This window comes from Lactuca sativa, chromosome 4 (assembly GCF_002870075.4).
Source record: "Lactuca sativa cultivar Salinas chromosome 4, Lsat_Salinas_v11, whole genome shotgun sequence".
In the NCBI taxonomy this organism is placed as follows: domain Eukaryota; kingdom Viridiplantae; phylum Streptophyta; class Magnoliopsida; order Asterales; family Asteraceae; genus Lactuca; species Lactuca sativa.
In genome coordinates, this window is record NC_056626.2 from 405,735,739 (window position 1) to 405,755,024 (window position 19,286).

The 19,286-nt window shown below is 33.5% G+C and overlaps 2 protein-coding genes across 2 annotated transcripts; one reads left to right on the forward strand and one right to left on the reverse strand.

Annotated features, from left to right (window-relative positions):
• Positions 1 to 1,294: 1,294 nt before the first annotated feature.
• On the reverse strand, positions 1,295 to 2,794 carry LOC111883104 (uncharacterized). The gene is made up of 7 exons (XM_023879479.3): positions 2,701 to 2,794; positions 2,492 to 2,536; positions 2,333 to 2,357; positions 2,125 to 2,199; positions 1,897 to 2,001; positions 1,701 to 1,820; positions 1,295 to 1,469 (listed from the first exon to the last, which is right to left on the reverse strand). Exons 2-6 carry the CDS (start codon positions 2,494 to 2,496, stop codon positions 1,704 to 1,706), a joined length of 327 nt encoding a protein of 108 aa, XP_023735247.1. The 5' UTR covers positions 2,497 to 2,536; positions 2,701 to 2,794; the 3' UTR covers positions 1,295 to 1,469; positions 1,701 to 1,703.
• Positions 2,795 to 15,863: 13,069 nt separating this feature from the next.
• On the forward strand, positions 15,864 to 17,902 carry LOC128133758 (uncharacterized). Its single transcript, XM_052771299.1, has 4 exons — positions 15,864 to 16,038; positions 16,183 to 16,433; positions 16,510 to 17,010; positions 17,063 to 17,902. Exons 1-4 carry the CDS (start codon positions 15,864 to 15,866, stop codon positions 17,900 to 17,902), a joined length of 1,767 nt encoding a protein of 588 aa, XP_052627259.1.
• The last annotated feature ends 1,384 nt before the right edge of the window (positions 17,903 to 19,286 follow it).

The window sequence follows — 19,286 nt, forward strand, 5'->3', positions numbered from 1 at the left end:
ATAGCAGGCGGAGTATTCTTAGAAGTTTCTTCTATATCGGAGACCATAGCATCTTGAATAGCTACATTTTTATCTTGTTCTTCCTTATTTGTTCTTGTTATAAACTTGAAACTTAAATAGAAAAGTTGTCTTATTCAATTCCTGTTATTCTAAGTTACCTTGAGTAGAGTGTTCATGGATGTTTAACCGAACCGAAAACATATTATCGAGACTATCGGTTCGTTCATTTCTTGCACCTAAACCTAAACCGAAAAATCAGGTTAACCGGTATTCAGTTAACTGATTTTGTCAATTCGGTTATCTTCGGTTATCTGGTTAACCAATTAACCATTACTAAGTAATAAAAATATGTTAAGATTACTGAGCCCTTTAAAAAAATTCCTAAAAAAAAAATGAAATGCATTGAACAATCCATATAATTTGTTTAATTATATTGTTGTTTCTATTATTGATGAAATTAAGATGAATTATCAAATATATATGGAATATGGAAACCGACTAGTACAAAAATATATTTTTAATTAATAAATAAATAATAGTCAAATATTTAGTTATTTATGTGTAATGGACTAATGATGATGAAATGCAAATGACAATTTTAAATTTAATCAATATCAACATATGTATATTTATAACAAATGTTAACAATGACAATTATTAGATTAAAATGAAAAATGTAGATAATATAATGATTATTAAATGAAACTAAAAATTTCTAAGAAATAATTTGATATTAACTTACACCAGGAACATAAACAATATTTTAAAAAATAGAAAATAAAATTTCGATTTTTCGGTTAACTGTAGCAGAATTGCAGAAACTAGAAAGCATGAACCGCAACCAAACTAGAAAACTTAAGATTTTACCGGTTCGGTTAACCAAACTGGAAAATTAAAAAATGTCATTTTGGTTAACCTGAAAATCGAAGTGTTCGATGAAAAGTTAGTTTTCTTTGCTGCTTGTAAAGGTGGTGTTTGCAATATCACTCTTGTATCGAATGCTAATTAAGTGTAATGGGTGTGTAATAACATATTGATCCCAAGAACTGCTATGCTACGGATTCACTGATTTCTAAAATCTGTTTGTTGATTTCCAATACTTAATACTTATCCTGGAAAAGTAGTTCAAAAAGGTAAAATGGTTATTTGCATGATTCAGCACAATCAGCAGATTTTTCAGAGCTTCTGTCAGATTCAGGCATCTATTGGATTGAAATCTTAATCAAACAGACCCTACCAAACAACCCCTTACTCTTTTTTGACTCGTTAAAAACTCAGCATCAGCCAGTCTTAATAATCCAAAACTTAAATCCATGACAAACTCAAACTAAAGTATAGGGAAGTTAAGCAATCATCATACAAAAAAAAAAAAAAAAAAAAAAAACATCTTTTAACAGATACAACCATTGTCTACTTTGTCTTCAATGACAGGTCAAAGTTTCAATCCAGAATCCCAAATCAACAAAATCCTGCAACCAATAAGACTTTTTGAGTTAACTGGATTCCATACCATTTTCAGCATAGACATGGTATATTTATCTCGCATTCTTTTTTCTTGCTTAATGAACCAGAGGAACTGCTGATATAATAACAGAAGCACACTAATGAAGCAATCACTAAGGTCACAAGACATATGGCAAAACATCAAAAAGAAAACTAAAAGACCTGATTTGTCAAGGAAAAGCAATGAAGAATGATACCTTTTACTTAGGGTTTCTAAGAACAATGATGACAGAATCGCCTCGGAGAAACATCTTGCTGATAAATCTGTCTTTGTTAACCGGAAGAGCTTTCTTCTTGCCTTTTCCTGTTTTTGGGACCTGACATACATAAACTAAAACAATCAGAAAATGTATACAAATTTGGAACCTGATATTTTATTTTGGAAGAACTAACCTCAGTCCACATCTCTCTAACATTTTCCAGCACCATGTTGCAGTGTCGATCAAATGCCCTAACACGACCTAGAAGCTTCTTATTATTCCTGCAGTTGATAAGAACCTGGATGTGCAACACAAAACAGCAAAAACGTAAATATCAACAAAAGGATGTTGTTAAGAAACTCAGCTCTTAACTATTAGCTTTATGTAGCTAAAAGATACAGGCAGCTAAACATATGTTAACCTGTGTATTGTTTTTGACACTCATCATCAAGACAGAGAGGGGGCCAGTGTTGAACTCCTCTTCCTCGTTTTTCGTCTGCAACAAGTTTTAAAAAGCAAGAAAGTAAATTTTCGTCGGGGAAAACTGAACCATTCGAAATCAGATGCAGAATTTAGAAAAATGGATTCTAACTAAAATCGAATCATTAATTCAAACTGAAAGTACTTACTGGTGCATCTTCTTCCATTGGTCGACTGCAAAATCAACAAAAAGAAAGACTAACTTATTACTCCGAGGTTCGAACACTAAAGCTTAAAATGGAAGCGTGACTAACAGTCTAGGGTTTGCTTAAAAGCCAGTACATATATGTAAGATATAATTAAATCACCTCATGTTTCGATGTAGAGAAGAGACTGAAGCAGCAAATTGTAATCTGAAAACAGGGGCAAAGTTAGGGTTTAGGGTTATCGATATATAAAACCCTAATGCAATAACTTGTTGTACGAATGGAAAGAGCTAAAGAATTGCAACAAGCACGGAACGGAGATGAAAATCATAGAATAAAAATCGAAAAAACAAAAAAGGCGGAAGAGCTACCTGTTTGGATGCCGAAACAGGTACGCCGGAAAGAGACTACAGTGAGAGTCCGAAGTAGGAAACGGAGACTTCTCGCCTGTATGATATTTATATAAGAGAAATGGGCTTTTTTAACGTTTGACTAAATTGCAAAAATGGTCCTTGTGGTTGAAAGAATTGTCAATTTCGTCTAAACAAATTTAGACTATCATTATTGGTCCAAAAAGTTTATTTTGTTGCGAGTTTGATCCACTTCAAACTTGAAAGTGCTTAAAACCTTCTTTCCCTTTTACTTTACTTTTTATTTATTTTACTATTTTCTTGATTAAAATAATAACATTATATAAATTTTACACAAATCCTTTAACTGATGGGTTTTAGCCATAAGAACTTTCCTATGTGCGCATGCAAAACCCTAATGCTTGGATCTAGGCTTTCTAATTAAACATGCTTTGAATCCAAGACTTCTAATGACTATTTAGGAATAAGAACAATGATAAATCAGATCTAGAATCATACCTTTGAATTCCTTATTGATCTTGTTGTCTTGGAGCTTCTAGAGTCACAATTGTCACTCCTCTAATGGCTTACAAACACCAAATAGCAAGGAGGATGATTTGGGAGAGAGGAGAGGGGAGGAAATCGGCCAGGGTTTCTATGCTTTAGATGAAGTGCCGATTTCCCTTACCCATAGGGTCTATTTATACTTGTAGACTCCTTAAGGGTTACAACCTAAACCCTAATTGGATAATCTTTTCTTAAGGCTATCCAAATCTATTCCTTAGATAAGCAATTGACGATTTGAGCTATCCTTTAGCTTCTAGAATCCTTCCAATCCATATCTATATGGATTTACATTCTAAAGTTTAACTATCAAACAATTGACAGTTTATACCCTCTTATTTAATTAATCTCTTTAAGTCACCAAATTAATTCCAATTAATTCTATGACTTATATTAATCAAATAACAATATATTATTCTTTATATTATTCTCATAATATATTAATAATATTTACTCTCTCTTAATAAATCATCATATCAAGTTGCTATGGTGAAGGCAACCCAAAAGGATCATGCACAACCAGGTCAAATACTTGCCTAATATAGTTGCAGTCTTAGACACTATTCCAACATTAACAACCCGGCCAAACCTTACCCCATATTTAATTATATATCTCTCCTTCTTCCTTTGTTGATGGAAATTTTAACGGTCGCCGTAGTCACCTACTTTGCCGATGATTTTCCCTTCTATATCTTAAAACCCTAATCCAACAGTGTAGGGGCATTTACGTCAACTTTGGCACATTGACATATTAATCCTTTTTTGGTCCCTACTAACATAAAAGCATCTAGGAACATTATATTATAGGTAACAAAGTAAGGATCTAGGAATGGCATTGCTCAAGAAAATCACATACCCTTGCAGGAAAAATAGGATAACATAAAAAACAGAAGACTAAAATTACCCAAATTTCCCCTGTAGCATCCATATTTGTTTACTCTAAACTTTTAATAATGAAAGTAAGTTGTTATTTCTTGACAACATCAGTTATTGTATCCTTATGTGATAAAATCAAAGGGTGTTTCAGAAGAAACATGTAAATCTTTTTTTCTTTTGAATTAATAACTTTTAGGCATAAAATGTCTTCCATAGTGTTCTTTTACATATGGGGTTAGTTAAACATGCTAGTTTGTTAGTTGAAGGCAATATTAGATTAATTTTACCCTAAATAATCATAAATCCATATATATATATATATATATATATATATATATATATATATATATATGTAGAAGTTTATTTATTTTTAATTATATGTATGTATGTTAATTGTTTTACTTGATTATGTATCCAAACACCAGGTTATTTTCCTTTATCTTTTCCATCAATGTTGTTATTGTCACCACCATGATATGGTTTTGTTTCAGTGCAGGGGCATTATCCATCATGTTTGGCTTGACACAAATACATTTTAATTTTTTGTTTTGGTTCTCTTTTGCTGCATTGGTCCCTGTTGATGGAAGTCTCATATTTGAATTTTACTGAATTAAAATCAACACCCTTTATGTACTTGCATTTTTTTTGGGATTTCACTATTTAATTTGTTTTAAATTAAAACAATGCAATTGTGATTTGGTTGTTTTATGAAAGTTGGATGTTGTAATTTTTACTTGGACATTTATACCCTTTTAGTCATATATTATTGAGTTTGTTTCTATTGCAAATCATTTGATTACTGAATTTTCAAAGTTTATGTATTTTTAACTCTATATATGTATGTTAATTGTTTCCTTAGGTTTATTTTTTTAACAGGCTTGGTCCAATGTCAAAATGAAACATGGGTTTATCCCGCTGATATAGATATGCTTAAGAAGGTTAAACCCGATGAGGTTGACATGTTGTTATAGGTAAAAGAATATATATGTGTATACATTCTCATTTTAGTTTTTTTTCTTACTTTTAACACATTGTGTAATAATACCATTTGTTGTATGTCCACCACATGTTGGATGTAATGCCAATGTGGTTCTAAATGTTTTTTCCATTTTAATGTGTCGATAGTTGTTCTTACTCTACTTTTCGATTGTTTATTCCCACATAATCTGTGACATCCCCAATTTCACGGCCAGAAAAAACCGGTTTATTTATGCTTTGTTTTAAAATCAGTGTTATCTTTTAAAGAAAACAGTTGCGTAATTTGTCCTAAAAACAAAATATGATAACCATTTATCAAAACATTTCTCAAAGAGAATGTATTTTTATTAAATAATAAAACTGCGGGATGTCATGTTCCGATACAGACCAAAAGCATAAACAGTATAAAATAGACCTTACAACAATTATTTATAACTACTGATCTATAATACAAAATCTCTCGTCAAGTCCACCAACTTATACTCTTGTGCCATTACCTATAATGCAAAGAAAACTGAGTGAATCAGGCTTGGGAGCCTAGTGAGCATATAGGGTTTTCAGCCCACAATAATACATTTATTATTCAATCATCAAACAATCAACCCAAATACTCATCCCCATATCTCCTTTATTTCTTCAGGGTTTACCCTAAGAACCAATTATCCTTCATTCATTCATTCCTAAGGATTTACCTAAGGAATTGGCACGAAGTCCATTGCTGCCAAAGTTTATCTATCAGATACTAAATCCATAGCTATCAGGCGCTAACTCCACAGTCACCAAGGTTTACTCAACAGGCACGAAGTCACATCGTCACCAAGGTTTACTCAATAGGCACGAAGTCACATCGTCACCAAGGTTTATCAAATAGGCACGAAGTCGCATCGTCACCAAAGCTTACTCAATAGGTACGAAGTCGCATCGTCACCAAGGCTTACTCAATAGGCACGAAGTCGCATCGTCACCAACTAGGGGTGAGCAAACCCGAACCAAGAAACCGAGAAACCGACAAAAACCGACGAAACCGAAACCGAAAAAACCGAAACCGAATCAAAACCGACGGTGTGGGTTTTAAATTTGTAAAAACCGAATTTCCGGGTTCGGTTTCGGTTTTGCCCCCAGAAACCGACCCAACAACCCGAGAAACCGACCCCTCTTTAAAACCGAGAAACCGACCCAGCAAACCCGCAAACCCGCAAACCCGATGCTTTTTACTGATTATTTTATGTTTATATATATATATATATATATATATATATATATATATATATATATATATATATATATATATATATTAAAAAAATAAAAATAAATAAAAGAAGCTTAGGTGTTTTTTTAATTATTTAACTAATTGTTACATTTCTGGAAAATGGGTTCAAACCCAAAACCCATGGGTTTAAACCCAGAAACCGTAAGTGTATGGGTTGAACCCAAGAAACCGAGAAACCGCCCAAACCGATATCAGAAACCGAGAAACCGAACCGACCAGAAACCGACCCTATTGGGTTCTGAAAACCAGAAACCGATCATTTACGGGTTGGGTTGGGTTGAGGTCCAAAACCGACCCAAATCGACCCATGCACAGCCCTATCACCAACTATTTCATCTACCCATGTTCTACCCAACATTTTTGTAGATATAAATACAAACACAGTTTAAATCATTTGACACCTGTCACACCCCCGAACCAGATGGCGGAAACGTCCGAGGGCTCTTGTGACTTAAATTGAATACCATCACAATGAATATACATGAATCATAACATAAATCATCACCATGTATTGAAATGATACAACTGATATTGTTTACATCCAGTACATTGTTTTAAACATTACAATTTCATAACATAAATTGTCTGATAGATATCATAAGCAAAACATCCTGACATTACTTGCTACTTATTCTCCGGTTTACCTGTTACCTGAGAATACAAGTTAATTTTGAAAAACGTCAACATATGAAATGTTAGTGAGTTCATAAGCAATGTTGTGGTAAAATGATTTGGTGTAGTTTGTAAAACCTAGAAAATCTTATACTGAAAAGATCATTGTTTATAAAAAGTGTGAAGATCCGTGAATATATGCTTGTTGATTTTCAAAACATGTATAATTGTTGAACTTCTATAATGGTCGCGCAAGTGAAAATGTTGAACTTCCCAGGAAAACCCGATGTTTTCTCATTACATAAAACACAATGAATTCCCAATTTGTTATACCGTCACGACGAATGATTTTTGATTTCTCGGGTGGCTTTGGATTAATTAGGGTTTGTGACTCGTTATAATCATGCATTTGGAAATGCCTAGTTTATAACTACAGGTTTCGAACGATCCTTAGAAGCGTCGTCCGTCACTACTCACTTAATCCAACAACCATGATTACTTTTGATTAATGCCCTGAATCTGTTTACCTTGATTACTCGTAAGCCTAACAAACGAGGAAAAAGGGACTACGAAGTCCCATCATATTCCGTGAGTTAATTAGGCTGCAGGAATGCGAAAGGCACGTTGGCCCAACTCGCATTTGATTTCTTGACCTCACTACCAATACTAATGGGCCGTTAGGGCCCAATAGCACATTAGAGCCATTGAAAGTCCTTTTACATGATATCGGGTCATAGGAGGCCCAATAACACATAAGCATATTCCCTTTGGGCCTAAAGATCATGTTAATGGGATAGCAAGGCCCAACAAGCATGATTTGAAACTTCCAAGCCCAAATTTTGTAAGTTTGCTCATCGTAGTTATCGCGTATTTATTTAGATGATTTGGTTTAACGCTTGTTGTTTTGTATTGATTCGAGACCGAATCACTTCGTTTGTAACGATATTTGTTGTTGAGAGTGTATTTGTTTTCCGTTTCGTCAGTAGTTGTGGATTTTATGTTTTGTATTAATGAATTATTTTGTTTAAAAGTGGGATTTGACCTTTTCACTACCCTTCTTTTATAAAAATAACACTTTTGGTCCTTTTATATAGAAGAATTTCATTTTTAGTCCTTAAAACCTTTTCTTGACACTTTTGTATTATTTATTTGATGAAAACACAATTTTAACCCAAAATTTATTTTGTTGACAGCTTCAGCCCTTCCAGAATAGTGTTTCTCGGTTAGAGCCCCATTTTTCACAACTTTTACAGTTTTGGCCAAAAATCTAAAAACTTTACATTTTTGGTCCTTTTTTATAGTGAAAATCATTTTTGACTCATAAAATGATTTTGTCATGCTAATTACCCCCTGTTTTACAGAAAGTTTCATTTCAGCTCCTAAAATTTATCCTTTTTCGCATTTTGAGGCTTATTGGGCCGAAAAGCCCAAAAATTAGCCCATTAAGCTAAAATTTTATATTTTAAGTCCCTTGAAAATTTTGTATTCAGAAAAATGATTATAGAAACTGTTTTGACCCTTTTGACCTTCAAGAAACCGTGATTTGTCGATTTGTATCCCAAGTTTTGTATTTTTGACAATTTAAGCCCAAAAATAGGTTTTATGTTAGAATGTGTACATCATGACCTTATAAGCTATTATTCATGACTTTGTAAAATAGCTTAGATTATGTTTGTTTCCTTTCTCATGTCATAGATCTCGGGTTTACACCCTTTTTGGTAACATATTCATCACAAAACACATGAAATCACACACATACATGCATCAAATCACACATAGCATACACATACAAATAGATCTACACATTTTCTTGTATTCCCCCCCATAAAACTCATGAAAACCGAAAAGAAAGGGGTATGAAGCTCACCTTGAGTATGGTTTCGGTTTTTGAAGGAAAAGATGAAGAAGATTCGATCCTAGCAAGCTTTCTTGGAGGATCTCGAACTTAGATGTTTCTAAGGTGCAAGATCACAAGTTTTGTATGAGATAAGGGAGATTGTTGGTAAAATGGAGAAGATATGTTATGAATCAAAGAGATAACTTACCAAAGATGTGAACTACTTGATGAAAACCTCTTGAATCACAAGCAAAATTCGAGATTTTTGGATGAAGAAGAAGAGATGTGTCTTAAGTGATTTAGAGAGAATTTTTTTGTGAGGTGTGTGTGTGTTTCTTTGTGTCTTCGACCGAGAGAAGGAAAGAGAGGGAGAAAAAAGAGTGAGGTTGCATGGAAATATGAGAAGTGCATGAATGTTTGAAGTGTAATACCTAATTATCCCACAAACAAAAATGATGTGGCATGCAAAAAGTCAACCCTTCCTTTCTTTTGGGCTTGGGCCGAGAATGGAGGGGGGAAAAGGAAAGAATTAGACCCCTAAATGCTTAAGCCCAAATTATAGATAATTTAGATAACTTTTGGCCCAAAGTAAATCAAGAAATGATTTTTATGGCCCATTAGGGCTAATTGGGTTAGTTATGGCCCAATAAGGTCCATTAAAGTATTTTATTTCATTCTAGGCCCAATATGGCCCAAAATATTAAAATAAATAGAAGTGGGTCCAATTAGAGCCCATTTAAGAGTTCTAAGTCCAAAGTAGTCAAATTGGAAACATATTGGTCCATTAGGTCCAATAAGGAAATCCTAGTCCAAAATGGACTTTAACCGGGATTTCAAAGGTTTCCAATTCTTTGTTGACCATTTGCAGTGCTTGTATGAAGTGTTTGACTGAAAATCTGTTGTTATTGAATAAGCATCCTACATGCTTTCACATTGTTGGTTCACATTTGTTATCATTGTTAAATATTTACAAGACATCGAATTTCCTGGTTGTGACAACACCTGTATAAAAACATCAATTCCAAGCCCATCTCAAATAGACAAATAATATATAACACATAGCATGTATTTCATAGCTAATACTTTATATTTATGTGTTAGAAGAAAGTAAATATACACTCACTTGATCATAAGATGATTGGACAACACTACGGCTTGTAGAAGTAGTATTCTTCGGTGAAACCGAGAGATCTTCACAAAACCGGGCTTCTCGCGGGCAGAGCTTCGGCTTGGAAATTTCACTTCTCGGGATCTTCGGGGCTTCGGGACTTGCTTTGGGGCTCGAAAATGATACCGGGGCTTCGGGGTATCTCTTGCACGAAAATCGATGCAAAACGGGACAGAGAGAAGAGAAATTAGCAAAGAATTTCGGTTTCCCTCGCAAGGTATTTATAGGGGCTGAAACTGGGATTACGCTGGACGTAATTCTACAGTTACGCTGGGCGTAACTCGGATAAGTCCAATGACTCCCCACCTTCGGATAATATCGGATTTTATATTTAAATTAAATATATTAATTATTTAATAAACTTCAAAAATTCGTATATTCCTCATACAAGCTCCGTTTTTACGTTCTTTATATCCCCGTGTAGATGAGACTACGCTCTACAACTTTCGTTTAGACTCCGTCGACTAATTTTGACTTTATTTTTATTATTTATTTTTAGTAGGTCGGGACAGGAAAACTCCGTTATAAATTCATAATTTCTTCATCCAACGTCCGCTTTTGTCTGTCTTTTTATCATTTCACTACTAATAATGAGGTCTTAGATTCTCGTTTAGATTACTTCGACCAAATATCACTCGATCTCAAGTTCGAGTTTCGGGCTGCATACTGCTAAGCTGGAACTTAGAAAAATCCTAACTTCCTCATACGGAGTCAGATTTGGGCGTTCTTTTTATGCACGCTCACGGTTTAACGAACTCTACGACTTTCATTTAGATCGATAAGGCTAAATATCGTTCTAACGTAAATTCACGATTTACGTCACGCTGTGTCGTACCGGTTTTGTCGCGAAACTTCGACAGGTCATAGCTTCTTCGTTATAACTCGGATTTCGGCACTCTTTATATGTACGAAATCCTTGTAACATATACTACAACTTAGGTAAGATTATTCATTCTAAATAATCTTCTATCAGAAAGTCATTTTTGACGCTTATCGTCTCTAAATTGACTAGCCCTAATATACGGGCGTTACGTAATCATATTGTGTATACCTTTGAGAGGTAATCTTGAAACCTTGCAGGGACCATTTATGTTAATTTTTTCTGCTAACTTTTGAGCTCTTATGCATTTTGTATGTCGGTAAATAGAAGGACTACAAAGGGTAGTTAGTTAAGTGATGTCAAGTACTTTTAAGTCTTTATTGATTATATTATAGTTAATAGAGGGAGGGAGTATATAGGGGTATATTCGTCTATTGTGTGAAGATTTCGAACAAATAACATTGTACTTTATGAAGTAAAATATTTTTTTTTCTATTTTGTATGTGTGTGAGAAATAAACATAGCGTATGAAATTATATTATTTGACCTTATAGTATTTTCATCTAATGATGTTAGGTAACTTTTATGTCTTTATACCTCAATATAGAGTACAACTACTTAGAATCTTGGATAAACCAATAAAGTAATAAACCCAGTAACCAACACAAATTGAAAAATAGGAGAATTAGAAAATATATACCTTTAGAACGACAGGGATAGTTTACCGTCCTAATTTAATGTGTAACTTTCGTTTGTCTGTATGTGTTTGGAAAAAATAACATTGTACTTTAGGAAGTAAAATATAATTTGTCTTCTGTTTTGTATGTTTGTGTTAATGTGTGTGAGATATAAACATATACATATTTGTTTTGATAAATACATAGTTGTTGTAGGGGTAAAATGGTAATTTCATTAAAAACTGAAATAAAAATGTTATTTGACCGCTTTCATATCCAGTGTTGTAAAACTCGCCGAGTTGGTCGATTACTTCTCTGAGTACTCGCTACTCCCCCCCTTGTCGATGCGAGTTACATAATCCCGAGTACTCCCCGATCGGCTCCTTACGAACTGAATAATGTTGTGAAATTCGGTCAACTCGGTGATTAATATGTATAATATACTTAATGATTTATTATTTAACACACACACACACATGTGATTATTACTACATACATATCTTAAATTTTCAGTAATTATTTACGAAGTGAGACCATTATGTGTTTTTCATTTTTTGTGTATTCACATGTATCCAATTTTGTTATATATTTCAATCAACTTATGATTTTATCTTATAATTTTGACATATATAATTTCCCTAAAAATATTTCTACACAAATTTCCAAATCCGAGTACTCCTGAGTACTCGCTACTCGGTAGTCGGTCGAACAGGTACCGAGTAACGAGTTCTAGAACCTTGTTCATATCACAACATTGTACTTTAAAAGTATACCCATTATAGCATTATAGTTTGAAATATAGCATTGTATCACAAACTTGTTTTTGTTGGAAGGATTAGGTGTTGTAATCACTTAAACTAACTATATTCCCATTTTATTTCCAACACATACACACATTTCATACAATTTACATGAGAAACACAAAATAACATAAACAGACCCTATGTGACATAATTACATATACAATCCATATATGACATAATTACATAAACAATCCTTGTGTCACGGATTAATATAAACAGTCTCTGTCTAATAAATACATAATTACACAAACAGTCCCTCTTTTTATATAAAAAATTATATAAACAATCTATGTCTTTATATAAAAATTACATAATTACCTGATGGTTCACATTTTCATAAACAGGAGCATACTGAATATTTGCTTAATGTTCTTTCATATATCTTCTATTAAACTATAATTTCATGGATCCAATCATGATTGTCATGATTAGTTACTTAGCTCTAACAAAACATTATTATAGAATCAAGGTTCGGATTATCCATCTATGGAAAAAGACAACTTGGTCAAATCCTCATGACACACCTCATATGGGGATGATTTTGATGGATGAACATGTATTGTAGCAATAGTGTTTGTTACTGTTGTTAATGAAATATATCACAACTTCCCTTATTGTATTATTTTATGTCACTAATATAGTTGGTTGTTAATTATTAAATTTTATATTTATTTAAAAATGTTTAATGTTTACATCGTGATATTCAACATAATTATTTAAAACATGTCAATATTTATTATTCGTACACATTGAATTACTTATTCATTATTTATTTTATATTTTTTTCAATTTTTTTAAAATAAATTAATTAATATATACATTTTCATATTTAATTTTTCTTTAATCAGCGCGTGTATTACAACGGGTCACACCTAGTGATCGATTAATAACACACCTCATGTCACACTACATTAACACGTTGTATGCTAGATTGTATATTTTCATTTATTCATAAAAATTCATTATTTTAATATATGTTATATAATTTTGTTTGAACAAATATAATCTGTCCATATTTAATGCACGTATTTTGAGATTGTAAACCGTTATATCACAACAAACTAATGATCATAAAGTAGGTCAACTTTATACATCTAATTTTGTCTACAACCCCCCACTTGTATATCATAACTAAAAGTAATTCATGTGTGGAGTGGAGTATACCTTTCAAAGTGGACAAAATGGTGTAGGGTTTAAACGAGTTTTGAATTATCTTTCAAACAAATATTCAAAAAGTGCAATTTATTAGACCAATAACCAGAAAAATCATTATATTAATTTTGAATTATATATCAGATTTTATTGGTTGAGTCTTTGAAATAAAATATAGCAAAAATCGATCCATTTTGACGTGACTGGGTTAAATATGATGCCTCAAGCCCTCAACTTTAGAAAAAGTAATAAATTATAAAGACTCGTTATTCAGGCAAAATATGTTTTTAACTTTGTACAAATGGATCGATCGACTTTTCTAAATAAATAAAACTGTAACACATTGCTTGTAATTAACTTTTCATAAATATAAAGATACCGTTATAATATTAACTAGGATGTTACTCATTGTTCATGCAAAATATATTTTTGAGTAATTATTAAAAGAATAATGCTTTCTACCAAAAAAAAACGTCATCAAGACTTGTATAAACAAACGAAAAATGATATTATTTCGTTTAGAAATGGGTTTGAAATTCCTAGAAGGTGAAGGGTTTAAAAAGTCAAATATTGGCAAAAACATTCTAGGTAGTTTTTATAAAATAATACATTAATTTTTCTTACATTAAAAAGTCAATTTCTTAGTTTTCAAATCAACCCTTCTCTAAAAGAAAAGGCATTGTTTTTTTATAGTGTTCCGTTTATATATCGATTCAAATACTATCAAGATGAGAACATAGAAGGCAAATTCTATTGTATGTAAGATTTGACAATTACTATAATTATATATGGACAATTTCAAGATAAATATAATATTATAGCTATAATGAATGTTATTTAATATTTATACGTATATTGATCTCGCCTCTCGGTTACTCAAAGATCTGACGTTAATCAATAATTTCAGAAAATTTGTTAATATCACCTTAAAGTTGTGTGGTGGTTAGATCAAATAAAAAAAGAAAAAAAAATCCAATGTTTTGGTTCAGTATGATACGTACTTGATGCAATTAAGGTTGTAAATAAACCGAACGTTCAACGAATTGTTCGTGAACCGTTCAGTAGGAGGTTCACTTATGTTTGTTTATTTAATAAATGAACAAACATGAACACAGATTCTAAACGAACGAATATGAAAAATGGTCTCATTTATTTAATTATGTTCGAGAATGTTCGTTTACGTTTGTTTATGTCAGTTCATATAAGTTTTGGTTTAAAAGGTCCCTCATTTTATTTTTTGGCTTTAGAATGGCATAAACTAACACTTAACCGGCTAATTAGGCCATTTTTATAAAGTGAAGGGGTCAACGGTGACCACAATCTCAATCAGCATTATTTCTTGGACATGTCATTAAAAGAAAGTCAGGTCATTAAACTAAATCATATGCCACGTGTTAGTGTATCGATAAATGACACCAACCCTTCCTCTCCAAGTAATTTTCGTCTTTAATCGGTTTCATCTACCAATATCTTCTTTTTCTTCTACTGTTCATCCAAAAATCAAACCTGGATTTTTTCTATGGTCGTCTACATGAAGATAGATCTTCATTTTGCTGGTTTGTTTATGAGGTATCCAGTGATCAGTTACTCAGATGGAGTGGAGCAAAGGTTTGAGGATGTGGATTTTGCTGGAATGGACAAAAACGAATTTCTAGTGTTCATTCAGAGATTCGCAAACGAGACATGTGTTGATGTGTACTTTTGCATGCCCGATATTGAGTTCCCTGAAGGACTGAGGATAATAGCAACTGAGAAAGACTACCAGGAGTTTATCGAAGTAGGGTATAATTCTGGTTGTGTAATTTCTGTGTACATGGATCATGTTGGTGTTCATGTTCATCAATGGATTGTTGATGAGATGGCTGAAGTATGCACCCCCGAGGATAAGTTTTCTGGTGTAGGTGAAGTAGTAGAAGAGTTGCATGTTGAGACAGAAGGAGGCATTGACCTAGATAAAGTACAAGTGCAAGGTGATTTGGACGATAACATTGAAGATGGAGATTGCATCCCCATGAACAAGACCTTGAATGATGTATTTTTGAATAAGCTCTGCCCCAAGGAGCAACCAACTCCAGACACTCCACCTTAAGAGGATCCATCTCATGAAGATCCATTTGATCAGATGGATGAACACGACCTAATTCATGAGGAGGTAACAACTTTTAATGAAAATGTTCATTGGAAAAAACAAAAACCTGTGTTAGGAATGAGATTTGAAAATCCTAAACAGTTAAAACATATGTTGTGTAATTATGTTGTTGCTAAAGGATATCAATTGTGCTACAAAAAAATGATAGTAGGAGGTTTTTAGTTAAATGTTGTTCAGGGCAATGCAAGTTTAGATTGTGGGCTTCATGGACGAGTGAGGAAAATCCATTTCAGATTAGGTCTCTTATAGATGACCATAATTGTGCTAGAAATTTTAAAATGGGCTCAATTGTAAGCTATGCATGGATTGGTAGCCATTTCACATCTAAATTTTTACAAAAACAAAAGATGAGTGTTAGGCTACTAAAGGAAGAAGTAAAACAAAAATTTGGAATTGATGTGAGTATGGGACAGTGTAGAAGAGCAAAGAAATATGCAATTGAACTTATTGAAGGTACACTAGTTGAGCATTATGCCAAGCTTTAGTCATATGGTGAAGAGATAAGAAGATCCAATCCAAGATCAACTGTCAGATTGGATGTCAACAGTATGCCTGATGGGAAGACATATTTTAGTAAGTTTTACATATGCTTTGAAGGGATGAAACAAGGTTGGAAAGGAATTTGTAGAAGAGTAATAAACCTGGATGGTTGTTTCTTAAAGGGATTATGTAGTGGAGAATTGATATGTGCCGTAGGAAGAGATGCTAACAATCATATTTTCCCAATAGCATGGGCAGTTGTGTGTGTGGAAAATAAAGAAAATTGGAAATGGTTTTTGGAGAATCTTCAAGATGATCTACAAGTTGATGATGGTAGTGGTATCACCCTTATGTCAAATCAACATAAGGTATATCACTTATTATACTTCATATTTCTTGTTAATAAAATTCCATTTTCTTAACATATGAATTTAAATTGTATAGGGGTTATTGGAGGCTGTGAAGGAAGTAATGCCTAATGCTGAACACAGACAGTGTGCAAGGCATATTGTTGCCAACTTTAGGAAAATGTTCAGTGGTGTGCATTATGAGAGGATGTTTTGGAAAGCTTGCAAAGCATCAACTGAACCTTTATTCAATGCAGCAATGAAGGAAATACAAGTACTAAATCCTGCAACATTTGACTACCTTATGGAAAAGAACCCAAAATCATGGAGTAGAGCTTTCTTTAGAGAGGGGAGGATGTGTGATGCAGTTGAAAATGGATTATCTGAAAGCTTCAACAATGTCATTAGAGATGCAAGGAAAAAACCAATAATCACAATGTTAGAAGAAATTAGGTTGTATGTTATGGAGAGGCAATTCAATCTCACCATCAAAGGTTGTTCATGGCCTGATTATAAACCATGCCCAGCCATTACGATCCTATTGAATCAGTTGAAAAGAGCTCAAATGTTTTTTTCTTTTCTATTAATACTTTATTTGGTTTTTCCACTATACACCCTAACTTTTATACCATTGCATCACGTATTGGCAGGTTTTACCTATTGGTTTAAACCAGTTTGAAACAAGGAATTTGGCAGAGTCTTACATTGTGGATGTAGATAGGAGAACTTGTTCATGTAGAGTGTGGAAACTAAATGGGTATGGATGTGTGCATTCAGTTGCAACAATCTCATACCTTAACAGTGATGTTGGTAATTATGTGGATCCAATGTACTATGGAGTAATTTATAAGAACACCTACAAGTATCCTATGCATGGGATGAATGGTAGCAACACGTGGCCACCTACTGAATTCATTCCACCTTTGCCACCATTGAAAAGAAAAATGCTAGGTAGACCTAAAGTTAATAGAAGAAAGGATTCAAGTGAAAGGGGTGCTAGACATACTGTGTCAAAGGTTGGGAAAAAGATTATGTGTAGTGTATGCAAACAAGCAGGACATAACAAGGTTACATGTTCTAAATCTGAAAAGCCAACAAAACTAGAGGTAAGGAAAAGGAAGAGATCAGATGTTATTGATGGGGAGGGAAGCAATGCTAAGAAGGCAAAAGGTATGACAGATGAGGAAGGAGGGAGGGGTAATAAGGGCATTAATGGAAAAGTTGGGGAAGGAAGCAATGGTAAGAAGGCAAATGATGTTATAGATGATAAAGGGGGGAGGGGTAAAAAGGGCAGTAATGGTAATGTTGGGGAAAGAAGCAATGGTAGGAAGACAAAGGATGGTAAAGATGATATAGGAGGGAGGGGTAAAAAGGTAATTGTCAAGACAAGAAAGAAGTCGGAAATAATTTTGAAGAAAAAACTTGGTACACAGGTTGAGGGTAACAATGGGGAAGGCTACACTATTGACAAGCCAATGGAACTAGAATAGGTTAAGTGTGGTCAATGTCGTTATGTAGTCAATGTGTTTATGACAACTGATTTCGAGTTAAGTGTCTTAATTTGATGTTTTCTACTCACTTTGGTCATGCTAAACAATGTTGGATTAAGTGTTTCAATTTTATGTTATGTACTCACTGTGGTGTTATGTAGTCACTTTGGTTATGCTAAACAATGTTGGATTAAGTGTTTTGATTTTATGTTCTGTACTATTTTTGTTTAATTTTAATCTAATATAAATTACTATGTTATGAACTCACTGTGGTGTTTGTATGCAAAAGGTTTCAATGTCCTAATGATGGTGTGTTGTGTTTATGGACGTGCATGGTATTGGGGTCCATTATTTACATTAGTGCTGGATATATATGGTCCCATTTACTCTAGGTGAACATGGCATTGATGTCTATTATTGACATTAGTGATTGAAAGTCACTACAAGGATAATGTAAATAACCATAACAATTTCCCTGACAAGGACATAAAAAACTGCTACATATTTCGTAATTACAACTTGTACACAATTATGCCAAAGAAAATAATCCAACTTAGAACTAAAGACATCTTCAGTTTCCAAATCTTTGATTCAAGCTTCTTGTTTGACCTAGCCAATCCTGCAATCATAACTGCTTCAGCAATCATATTCTTAGTGTCTGCTTCTTCTACCCAACAAATAAAACCATTACGAGGTCCCTAAAAAAATCAATTTAGAAGTTAGAAGTGTATAATACAAAGATAAAAACAAATAAATTAGGGATACAATGTCCTAATAAAGAAACTCAAACAAACCTTAGTGGGGCAAGCATATAATGGTCTTCCAGGGTTTGATGGAGTGGAAGACATTCTGATTATGGCCAAACATCCACATGAGCATTTCACCATTTTTGCTTTGTTATTTCCGAGAGCTGCTAACTTCAAAATGCAAACAAGAACATGTACAAAGAAATGGTATCTACTGCCGAGTAAAGGAGGTAAAGTACTTATAAAGAGCAAATGACGAAAATATCCCAGCTGAGTTGTAGCACCTAGTTATTGGTATGTATTATGTTATTAAATCTTCATTTATTTTTGCATTTTTGGCCTTGGACTCAGTGAGTCGAAGGACTGACTCGCCGAGTAGAAGCGGGATGAGGCGCGGGGATTAAGTTGCGGACTCAGCGAGTCGAGTCCCGGACTCGGCGAGTAGCCGCTGTTTGGGCAAAAAACCCTAATCCAGGGGTTTGCACCCTATTTAAACGACCTTATGCAGCCTCCTTTCCCCCTTTATGCTCCCAAACACTCCTCATAGCAAACCCTAGCCGTTTTTGTGAAGATTTAAGGCCTTTTGAGTGATTCTTGTGAGTTTTGATCTCAAGGAAGAAGGAAGAGCATAGAAGAGT

Coding starts and splice junctions, on each gene's coding strand:
- LOC111883104 (XM_023879479.3), bottom strand. Junction 2,200..2,332: donor CAATGGAAGAAGATGCACCA/GTAAGTACTTTC, acceptor AACTTGTTGCAG/ACGAAAAACGAGGAAGAGGA. Junction 2,002..2,124: donor GTGTCAAAAACAATACACAG/GTTAACATATGT, acceptor TTGCACATCCAG/GTTCTTATCAACTGCAGGAA.
- LOC128133758 (XM_052771299.1), top strand. CDS start 15,864: ATGGGCTCAATTGTAAGCTATGCATGGATTGGTAGCCATTTCACATCT. Junction 16,434..16,509: donor TTATGTCAAATCAACATAAG/GTATATCACTTA, acceptor TAAATTGTATAG/GGGTTATTGGAGGCTGTGAA. Junction 17,011..17,062: donor TTCTATTAATACTTTATTTG/GTTTTTCCACTA, acceptor ACGTATTGGCAG/GTTTTACCTATTGGTTTAAA.